This window comes from Chelonia mydas, chromosome 1, assembly GCF_015237465.2.
Source record: "Chelonia mydas isolate rCheMyd1 chromosome 1, rCheMyd1.pri.v2, whole genome shotgun sequence".
NCBI classification, from domain to species: Eukaryota; Metazoa; Chordata; order Testudines; family Cheloniidae; genus Chelonia; species Chelonia mydas.
The window spans coordinates 286,251,494-286,263,554 of record NC_057849.1 but is presented as its reverse complement, the minus strand read 5'-3'; the positions used below and the strand labels follow the sequence as shown (position 1 = coordinate 286,263,554).

At 40.2% G+C, this 12,061-nt stretch overlaps 1 protein-coding gene across 1 annotated transcript in view; it reads right to left on the bottom strand.

Annotated features, from left to right (window-relative positions):
• WIF1 (WNT inhibitory factor 1) overlaps positions 1 to 12,061 on the bottom strand; it is a 54,892-nt gene that overhangs the window by 10,890 nt on the left and 31,941 nt on the right. The window contains exons 4-6 of the mRNA XM_037887250.2: positions 6,578 to 6,718; positions 2,137 to 2,232; positions 703 to 798 (exon numbers count right to left, since the gene is read on the bottom strand). Of these exons, the coding sequence (XP_037743178.1) occupies positions 703 to 798; positions 2,137 to 2,232; positions 6,578 to 6,718 (333 nt within the window). The remainder of the gene's footprint in view (positions 1 to 702; positions 799 to 2,136; positions 2,233 to 6,577; positions 6,719 to 12,061) is intronic.

Below are 12,061 nucleotides of genomic sequence, written 5' to 3'. Positions count from 1 at the left end.
GGAGACCACTGTTTCTCAAATTGGGGGTCCTGACCCAAAAGGGAGTTGGGAGAGGGCAGTCACAAGGTTATTTTAGGGGGGTTGCGGTATTGCTACCCTTATCTGCGCTGCCTTCAGAGCTGGGCGGCTGGAGAGCAGCAGCTGATGGCCGGGCACCCAGCTCTGAAGGCAGCGCCCTGCCAGCAGCAGCGCAGAAGTAAAGATAGCAATACCATACCATGTCACCCTTACTTCTGCACTGCTGCCTTCTGAGCTGGGTGGCCAGAGAGTGGCAGCTGCTGACTGAGGGCCCAGCTCTGCAGTCAGCAGCGCAGAAGTAAGGGTGACAATACCATACCAGGCCATCCTTACTTCTGCGCTGCTGCTGGAGGTGGCTCTGCCTTCAGAGCTGGGCTCCCGGCCAGCAGCCGCCGCCCTCCAGCTGCCCAGCTCTGTAGCAGCAGCGCAGAAGTAAGGGTAGCAGTACCACAACCCTGCTACAATAGCCTTGCGACACCACCGCCCCCAACTCCTTTTTGGGTCAGGATCCCTACAATTACAACACCGTGACATTTCAGATTTAAATAGCTGAAATCTTGACATTTATGATTTTTAAAATCCTATGGCCATGAAACTGACCAAAATGGACCATGGGATAGGGAGCATAAAGGTAGCAGCCGCTGGTGGATTACAATTCAACTGCTTTTTATTCTATACTGTTACCTTTATCACAGTTGACGCCATAGAATCCAGGAGGGCAGATGCACAAATCAGGTGTGACACAGAGACCACCATTCATGCAGCGGGATGCACACAGAGCTAATTTGACGAGAGTGAAAGAGAACAAAATGCTGGCATGAGGGAGAGATGACCACGCCAAAATTTGTGACAGGATTTTATATAACAAACATTCAAAAAAATCAGTAATAAGCACGAATAGTAGTTTTCAGACAACACTTTTCCTCCTTCGGCTGAGTATAACAAGTCAGCTTTGCAACATAAAATAGCTAATGCGGAAAGATGTTTCATAATTATGCTTATAGATTATAGTGGTTGAAATAACACTATAAGAAATTGAAGATGGACTTTAGTGTTCGTCTTACTTAATCTGAACACTGAGAGCAAAAATTGTCCCTTATCCCGATTATTCCCAAACTGAGGACTGAAAATAGCCAATTTGGACTCACTGAAATATTTCAGTTGTGTGGGTATGGAATTGGTCAGGGGTTCAGTTCTTTGTACCTATGGATCTTGGGACCTCTGTCAAGGCCAGGGCCATCGGTACAGCAGTCCTGTGCCTCCACGTTGCCTTGAAGCTCCCACAGCAGCTTGGCTTTTTCAGGTGGTGTGCTCTCGTACAGCCTCCCCAGCTACTGTTGCTACCCCACCCAGCCCTTGAGGAGGAATGTCAGGGAGCAGAGTTTTACTTCATGGTTGGCCAGTATTAACTTACCCAGGGAATGCCTGCAAGGCGGAGTGAGAGATGTCTTGTGACTGGCTTCTAGCCCTCTACTGAGACTCTACAGAGCACCCATGCAAGGGCTTCCCCAGGGTTGGGAAGAAGGAGGAAGCATGTACAAGAGCTAGTGTACTCATCATCTAATCCACAGTCCCATCCCTCTCACCGCCCAAATGCGCTATTATTGGCTCCCCTTCACTTATGGAAAGAGAAGGGAGAATCTACCCAAAACATTTTCCCTCTCCATTGTCAGTCTGCTTGAGACACAGCTGTGGCATCCTAATTAGATACTAACTTCAGATAACAAATGGAAAACAACAAGAACACTATTCTTGATTTTCCAGCTAGTCTTCATTAGCAGAAGAACTCCATTTAATCTCTTGCCAGATGGATTGTTTGTGATTAAGAGTCTCTTAATTGTTGGTCAATTTCATGTTTAATATATCCTTTAGAGAGCAGATATTTTTCTTTAGAAGTTGGCATTTTCATTAAGCAATTCATGTTTTCATTTGCTCTGGGGTCATAAACGATAATTTTCTTGTGTTTGGATTTAATATTTACAGATATCTAGCAACATGAGAGAGCCTCCAGGAAAGGCCATTTACACTATTGAGAGAGAGAGAGATTTCAGTGCGGTGACTGCTCTTTTTCAGAAGGACTATAGTAAAGAAAACAACTGAGGGTATTTTTAAAGTTACCTTTCTCACAATGAGGCCCATAAAATCCATCTGGACATTCACAGACATGCCTTTCATTGCAAAAACCTCCATTTCTGCACCCGCCTGGACATTCAGCTTCATGAAAAACAAGAACATTGTTAATCAGATATTACATACTTCAGTTAGCACTCCACTTTCAACAGCATCGATACAGTCTATTGACAGAAGAGCAAAAATAACTGGATAGCAACTTTTGTTGAGGTGAGTATCAAGATTTAACGACCAGAGCCGTAAATGCTGACTGAGATGGAAGCTCAGCTAAAAATCACTCTCTTTGTTAATCTACAAATACAGGTTGCATCATATGATCGACTGCACTCTTGAAAGTACCTGTGATAGTGTTCTGCCACTCTGTGCTAGTCAATAGACTAATGAATAATGTGGCCTGTCTGCAAAACCCACCATCTTAAACTGCCTGGAATAGGTAGCCAATACAGATCCTGGAGCACTGGTGTCATGCTCCTAGTTAGATATACTGTTTACCTAGCAGGCTTGTCTTCAGTTTTTTGGCTTGATTTAAGGTGTGACCCGAGGCAGAGTGCATTACATTACTCTGCTGTTGGATGTGTACGAACTGAAAGACTCAATCTCCACACTGGGCGAAGATGAAGGGGAGGACGCATTCCTGCCCACTGATCCCATATCATCATTCAACCATTAGTCACATCCTAAATCTCTACCCAACAGTGACTAAGGCATTTGACAACAGTGGAAGAGAAACATATCTGGACATCATCAGCATTCTAAAAAACATGACAGCCCATGCCTCTTCACTATCAACTGCCCCATATCCACATTCAACAAGAGGTGGGAGAAATTGGAACCCTGTGGAACCCCTCCCCTGAAATGAACCCTCAGGGCAAAAGAGCAATTGGTCCAAAATACCTGCTGAGATCTCTCAGACAAAAACAAAGGTACTGAGTGGCAGCCATGTCTACTTCTACTGGAGCAAGCCAATAGCACCTCATGAGCAGTGGTACCAAAATCAGCATCTAGCTCTAACAGTATCTGTCTGGTCATCTACTATTTATCCATCACCAGGAGGGAATTATCTACCAAACTCTTTGCCAAACCTTGTTCTGTAACCAAAATGGCAAAGTTCAAAGAGCTCTGAGGTAGACAGATAATCTGAGAATCGCCTCGCTACAATATTTTAAATCAAGATTAGAAGATGAGCTTCTTGACAGTAATTGGCTAGATTGTTCGTATCAAGTGACTTGTTTGTGTGTAATAATCATAAAACAGCTTCCTTAATTGACAATGTCTGTCAACAATGGCCCCAATTCTTCTCTATTTTTGTCTTTACCAGAAAGTGGTACAATGCATCAGGCTGATGCTGGAAAGATGCACCACCAACCATTGACGCAATCCAACTCCTGCATGGAATTAAGTCGAGTCCAAAGTTTAAATATTTGCAGTGTTTACAGATAATATTTTTCTTTTGCTGCAAACTATAGAACGTTTGTAAATTTAGATGCGCCAGCTTGCATGGGGCAATTCTGCAGGCCACAGATATTACAAACTGTAATTCACACTAATTCTCCCACCCACAATTTTGGTCAGTTGGTATGTGTAATCATCTGAAAGTATACAGATTAACTCTTAAACAAATTTCTCTACAGAAATCATAAGAGATGGCTAAACAGAACTACAAGCAAATATGGCAAGCTGTCATGATTATTAATCATTTTCTGCCTTGGGTTACATCTCTACAATCCCTTTGAAGTCAATAGGGTACCATGGGTAAACCTGAGAATAGAGACAATGGAACAAATTCTGCTTCGAAAGGCTCTGTATGTTGTGCAGAAGTGAAGCTCTGGACCACCAGACAAAAGCAAGTGAACTGGAACTAGAGAAGAAGAAAAGGTAAAGACTGAGAGTCACTTATATAAGCTGCAAATATAGGAAGCAAAATGTATTGCTATAAACGTAAAGCTATCTGAAACAGTAGTAATAAACATAAAGACATTTTGTTTTAGTTTGTTCCAGTGCTGTACTCTAGGATCCTTTCTGGAAATGTACTTCCCTTTGTGCCCAAATGCAGAGCTGCTATTCATTACAGAAAATGCATGCTTAAATAAATGCCATTTCAAATAGAAAAATGGAAAAATATTATTTTTTGTGTGACCATCTCTTAACCACTACAAAGCCTCCCCTTACCACAAAATTGCTCCCTGGCTTTTCCTACTTCCTCTAGCACGGGCACCTTCCTGGCTGGCCAGGAATAGCTGAAAACCATGATCGAGGGCCAGGCAACAGGGAATATGAGCCTCCTGGCTGTATGACAAGCTTCACTGTTTCCTCTTTTCTTTCCATGGAGGACTTTAAAAACACAACCAAACCAAAAATCTTTTCTGAACCAACCTACCAGGGAGAACATCCCCATCTCTCCCTACAGCCGTCACAAAATGCTGCTATGTCTATGTCCCTAAATTAAGCACAAAAATGAGAGACTCACCCTCAGATCACTGCATATGGGCTGAAAGACACTGGCATGATAGAACTCCTCTCTTGCATGCCCCTGGAGTTTGGAGACTTGCCCCTGCAATGTGCCCTTCTCCCATAGGCTCAGTGAGTGAAGGACCAAAATGACCATTCAACCTCAGTCCACTGGGCCAACCTAAAGCTAAAACTGCATCTCTGCAAATTGATGGTGATAATAGTAAATGGTAGCACATAAAATATGGCTTGGATGAAAGCTGGATGGGCTAGAGAGTGTTCCAAACTCATAGAAAGAAGTATTTCCCCAAAATACATATAGGTTAGAGCCTTACAGTCTCTATCAGGCAGGTCACTACTACACTTCATCCAAACTTTATTAAAAACTTAATAGCTTTAAGTAGAAATAAAAATTAAAAGTTCTAAAATGCTTTTGAACACTGCTGTATTTGCATCAAACACAGACACTGCTGTGTGTGTGTGTGTGTATATAAGACTTGCATTTTAAATCCCATTAAGCTTCCCATCTTCCTCTCTGCCTATTTCTTGCCCATCCCCACCCCCATTTTCTCTCAGCTAATTGGCAGAAGTGAGGCTTCAAAGGAGAAGGCCACCTCTTCTCTGCTGTTAAGCAATTGTGGGGTTTCAAAGAATAAACAGCTTTTGCTCCTGCTGCTTGTTCTTTGAAGCCCTGCCATTGCCAATTAGTTAGGAGAAAAGGGGGTGGGGAAGTAAATGGGAGACAAGGAAAGAAGACGTAAGGGAATTAATAACAATCTCACTCGCTGTATACAAACTGTGTCGTGTTAATTTGATACAACTTCAGACAATATCTGATAACTGCACAATCTTGGAAGCTAATCTTTTAAACATTTTCTGTAGCCTCAAAATGTGTGTCAAAAACACTCTCCAAAAAAACTATTAACTTTGGGTTAATGTTTCATAAGTGTATTTACATTGTTTCTCCCCCAAATAAACGATTTCTAAGGGTGATACACTCCTGGGTGCCCTGTTGTCAGCCAATATAACTTTTGATTACATTTTCGTCAGTACACCCCAGGCATGTGTATATTGGCTGATAAGCAAAAACCTTGAACTCAGAAAGGGCTCAATTCTGCCTCCCTTAGTCACAAAGTAGTATTTTAATATGCAAATGACCCTACTGAAATGAAATGTTTGACCTCCATAGTAAGGTACTTACTCAATATGAGTAAGAGTGGGGGAATTTGCACAGCAGTGATGTCCATTCAAATATCTCTGTGTACTTCACAAATATTAACTAAGCCTCATGGCACCGCAGTGATGTAGGTGAGTTGTGTTATATCCATTTTATAGACAGCTGTACTGAGAAACAGAGAGATGACAGACAACATTTTCCAAAGTGGTCACTGACTTTGGCTATGTCAGCTTTTGGATGCCCAGTTTGGGATTTCCAGAGGTTTGAGCAACTGCAGCTCTCACTGACTTCAAATGGAGTTGAAGGTACTCAGCACTTCTGAAAATGAGGCCCAAGTTGGAGACCCAAAAATTGGGGTACCCCAACTTAACAGCCACTTTTGAAAACATTAGCCTATCTATATCAGTGGTCTGTGGAGAGCAGGTTGGTGACATGGTGCTAATTCTCCTTGTTTCTACCTGGTGAATCACATTAATAAGAAACTTAAAACTTTACTAATATTTGTTTCCCCTGGGAGCCATTTCTATAGTCACACAGAGATGCTGTGTGATTATGAATGGGAAGAGATGTGTCATCAAGATGATCTTTCTTGTGAGATGTAGTTCAAACTATGAAAAAAGTTTAAGAACTCTTGGCCTAAACTGCCAGCAAATCCATGGCAGAGCCAGAACAACAACCTATGAATGGTGACTCTCGCTTCTATCTGTGTAACCCCAATATTGCTGTTATGTCTGTCTGTATTGGGAATGAGACTTGAGCAATTTAACCAACACAGACTAATGCTGTCAGATCACCATGGCTTACCTTGCTGACATGTTTTAAAGAAGATGGCATTTTGGGGTGTTTGGAGAATTACATTGCCTTCTGAATTCATTATGATCACAGTAACTTCAAACGCCGCTACTCCATCTTGTTTTCCAAGGCATGGAAATCCAACCTGAACGACTAAAAAGAAAATATATATATAAATATTTTAACCTTAATATATTGTAACCCCACGATAGTCTTCAAACCATGATTTGGGGACTCCAGTAACTCAGCCAGAGGTTAGGGGTTTATTACAGGAGTGGGTGGGTGAAATTCTGTGGCCCGCAGTGTGCAGAAAGGCAGACTAGATGATCCCAATGGTCCCCTGTGACCTTAAAGTCTATGAGTCTAAAACATTACATCTCTCTGATATCTGTTATTTGTGAAAACTAGCAGGTACAGACTATGTTGTTAACACTCAGACAAAACCACTTCTACTTGTACTCCAAAGTAGTTAGTCTTGTAAAGCAGATGAGGGGTAACATTTTCAACAGTACCTAACTGACTTCTGTGCCTAACTTACTCTCATTTTTCAGAAGTGACGTAGGCACAGATTCTCAGAAGTATTTAGGTTCCTAATTCCCATTAATTTAAATGGGAGTTAAGTGCCTAAATACCTAGGGCCATCTCTACACTGAAACTGGGATCAAGTCTCCCAGCCCAGGTAGACAGACTCGCACTAGCAGGGCTTGAAATAGTGCCCTAAAAATAGCCATGTGAACATTACAACTCTTGGCACCTGAGCTCAGAACCAGGGGGTTAGGGGAGTTTGAGAATCCGAACTGCTGCCCAAGCTGCAACCTCCACAGCGCTATTTTTAGTGGGCTAGCTCTAGTCCCACTGGTGCGAGTCTGTCTCCATGAGCTGGGAGACTCACTCTCAGCTGCACTGTAGATGTGCCCTAAGACCTATTGAGACTCAGGCTCCTAAGTAACTTTTTAAAATGGGATTTACTCCCTTTTGAAAATGTTATCCTAGATATAGTCTGTTCTTATGGACACTGCCATTGATATTTAAATAAATAATATTTAAATAACTGTCTTTAATAAAAGCTTGTTATTTGAAGTGATGGAAGGATAGCACACTTAGTAAATAAGATAACTGATGAAAATATTTTAAAGAATAGAGAGACACCACTTTGACAGAACTCCTTGAGTGTCCTAAATGTGATGGATAGCTGGAGATTTTCACACTCTTCTTGGAGAGCCAACATTTTTGAACTACAAAGAGTCTGTAAGTAAGTAATTAAAGGCAGTAAATCTGGAGTATTTTAATGAGGAGGAAGGCCTGGTATCCCAGAGCCTTGGAATGAAGTTATGTGATTGTCACAACTGATCTTAAATAATCTTCAGATGAACTGATTATCTCCTCTCTTCATGATTGGCTCCTCCTTGCTCCTTTATAAATTGGATACAGCTATCTGTGATTATTCACTCATTCCCCTAAATTTGGTCTGAGACTTCAGAGCAAAATATTAAGCTAATAGCTTTGTATTTTGTTTGTTTTAAATTGGTTGCCATAAACATTTTTTTGTAAATAATAGGTGGGCAATTTTTGTTGTTTGTTGTGTTACTTCTATATACCATAAAGAGTCTCAAATGCAAGTTGTGTATATAATATAAAAATACACACAGTTTATTACTAAAACTTATTCTGCATCTGACAGATCTACCATAGCTAAGGGACTGTTAACATTTTCATTATAAAATCTGTTTTTACTTTTATATTGACCTCTTTAAAAGACTATTTAAAAAAACAGATAGCCCTGCAGTAAGTGGAAAACTCATGCTGTGGATTAAAAACAGTTTAACTGCAGTGAATAATTTAAATATTAGTGAACATTTGCTTCTCTCAGTGCAAAGTATAAATAATGCAGTGCTCAAGAGAATGGTATTAGGAAAAATGTCATTTAATGTTTTATCTTAAGTAATAGCTTAGAGAAAAGTAGAGGTGAAATTTGGTGATGCCACTAGGGGCCAAAGCTTGGATCCATTATTAATGACAAATCTCCTGTTGAGTTTAATGGAATCAAGATTTGATCCTAAATTACTTCAGCCTGTGGATTTAAATAAATAGATTCATAGAGTTTAACGCCAGAAGGTAGCATTGGACTATCTAACCTGACCTCCCGTTTATCACAGAACATTAAATTTCACCCAGTTACTGCCTGTTAAGTGGTTTGATTAAGGCATAACTTGTGTTTGGCTAAAGCATATCTTCCAGAAAGGCTCCAGTTTTACTTGAAGGTATCAAGAGATGGAAAATCCACCTCTTCCCTTGGTAGTTTGTTCCCATAGCTAACTACCCTCACTGTAAAAAATGTTTCCCTAGTTCCTAATATAAATGTCTGGCTTCAGCTTGAAGCCATTAGTTCTTGTTATGACTTTCTCTGCTAGTTTAAAGAGCCCTTTAGTACCCCGTGTTATCTCTCTGTGACGATACTTATGCAATGTAATCAGGTCATCTCTCAATCTTCTTGTCGATAAACTAAAGAAATGGAGCCCTTTAAGTCTCTCACTGTGAGGCATTTTCTCCAACCCTTGATTCATTTTATTTCGTGAGACTGTGTGTAATGATGCCAACATCCTAGGAGCTGAATGTGTAGTAGCCATGAGATTTTGGGCTGGGATTTTCAAAACAGCCTAAGGGAGTTAGGCCCCAACTTCTTTGAATTTCAATGAGATTTGGGCAGCTAATTCCCTTACACTCCTTTGGAAATCTTGGCCTCAATTGATTTCAACAAGAATCATCTTGCTAAACCCCCACTCTGTTTGGCTGAAGTACCAGCTAATCTTCACCTACCCTACTTCCTTCTCACCTGCCTCCCTCTGCTCTGCTATGTCTCTCTGTTCTTCCCCCCTCTCTTGTGCCTACTAAGATTGAGAGGCACCAGAGAGAAGTCAGCCTATCTGTAGTGCCCTTTTCTGCTTCTTCCTCTTAATGTAATCTACAACAATCCTTTCTGGCTGAACTGCTGTAAAAATTTTACTCTAAAAATATTATTAAAATTTGGCTTTTAATAATAATTTCATTGTTTGTTGACACACACATCTACAGAAAACTGATTCAGTGACACCTAATTTGCTCACATTATATCAGATTTGTAGAAGTAATTCACAATACACACAACAGACATATAAATTAGCAAATTAAGCGCAGACAACTGAACATTACTTTATAGGATGCATTTATTTAGCCAGGGCTTAGCTAATTTAGATCTGCTTGCAAACTTCATTTAAAAAACCCTTCATACTAGCAGCTCACTGTTAATTACTGTACATGCTGCCAAACTGATTACTAATCACTGTTAAATATCACATGCATTATAACACCAAGCATGACTTAACTATGGCTTACTATACAGTGCATATACTAAGTACAATTATGTGTCTGCACATGCTCACCATATATAAACACGGTTTACAGGTCCATATTAGTCTTGGAACTCACTTACCCGAACTACAAATAAGTTAAAACCATGTTCATATTAGTCAGACCTCCGATCATGATAGTTACTAGTGTTCTTTATTGAACTATGAAAGCTCATCCCTGGTAACCTTACAACAGTGCAGCATAGCTCTTCATGAAGATAGTCAGAGCTGATCATTTGATTCAGCCTTTCAAAATGTTTAAGAATCAGTGAGGTAACCCAGTTTATGTATCAATGATGCAGACTGGCAGAGCCTTCTGCATATTTCACCTCATTTTTAATGTAAAACTGTTTATTACACAAAGTAATTTTACAGAAACAGCCCTGCAGTTTGTACTTTATTTGTACTTTTGAGATGACAGAAGGCAAACACTTTAATAATCATTAAAGATCAGGAGCTTTTGTGTTATCAGACAATTTGATAACCTGATACAAAAGGTGCTCAGTATAAGACAGCGCAAAAATGCATGTCACAGATACATACAAATCAAAAATTACCTTCATGTTTAATAAGAACATGGCAGCACTTATGCTTATTTTGCAACTTTTTATATCAGTTTCTTTACTTACGTGTGTGTTAAACTTGGGTGTAATCTCTTTGTTTTACACGTGATTATACTGCAGTAATTACGGTACAGTAGGTTACAACACTCTGCTGTTCATCAAAATATAGTTTTCAATGTAGCTCACTCAATACATAGCACATGCTGATATGAGTTACTTATGTTACATTCCAGATGCCATGGAAAGGCCATATTGCTGTCAACATGACATCGCTTCAACACCACTATCGTTTTCAAAATACTGTAAACTGAAGATTAACTACAAATATTCTAAACGTATACTACAAAAAATAGCCAGAACCAGTCAAAGGCATTTTGCTGCCCTATGTAAACTTCAGTGTGTGCCTTATGTCCTGCCACAAACCCTCAGGCCATTCTCTCTCACTTGGCTCCATTTCTTACTATGCCCCTGCCATGATGAGGCCCTCCCTCTCCCCATTTCTTTCCCTCCTTTTTCTGAAATCTGTCTCCCTCTCACCCATTCCCTTCTCCCTTTCTCTGCTCCACTTAGCACTCTCTGCTGTTAGGAGATGTCAAAGTTCTGCTCCTTTAAACAGGCAGCTTCTTAGTCCCAGATCCTCAAAGGTATTTAGGCACCTAACTCCCAGTGAAATCAAAGTACCTCCAGTCATAATAATGTTGTTTTAACCAAGAAAAAGCTGTGTTTTATCCAGAAGTAAAATCTTAAATTACCCATGAGTGTTATCAGTTTTAAAAATATTTTTTTAAATGTGCATTAATGATTTTGCTTAGTTTCTCTTCTTCTTTCCCCAGAAAGGCATTGGTTTATCCCAAAGCTCTGCTTTATATGTTTCCCGTATTTGTTTCTGCAGGCTCTGCCTTTTCCGTGCATTGAAAAATAGACTTTGGGCTAATCTTTCAGAGGTCCTTGAACACTTTTTGGACCATCACTGATGTATGGTCCAATTATCTTAGTTGCCTAATAGTAGCTTCAATGAATAGGGCGGTGAAGGAGATCATTGTGGGCAAGATTGTGGCATGGTCTAGCTACAGTTTTTGTACTACTATAGCTATGTTGGTGAGGGTTGTGATTTTTTTTTAACTGAATAGTTGTATCACTGCAACCCATAGTGTGAATGCAGTTATACCTGTATGAAGGTGCTTACATCAGTTTAGCCTGAATTTACTATACTGGCAAAACTATGTCCACGCTAAGAGGACTGTAAAGCTTTAACTATACCAGTATAGCTAAACAGCACAACTTTTTTGTGTAGACAATCCACCGTGGGTGGATGGAACTTGCTACATCAAGGTAAAAACTTTCAGGGACAGCCTCCACTAAGATTTGACGTTGAGATAGCTAACCTCAAGATAGCAATCTCAATTTAAAAACACAATTATTTTTTGCAGTGAAGACATAGTGTGAGCAGTACCTTATTCCAAAAGTATTCCTATTGATTTCAACGATACTATCATTGGGTGAGGTACTACTCAGCATGAGTAAGGATATCAGAATCTGATTCTAGG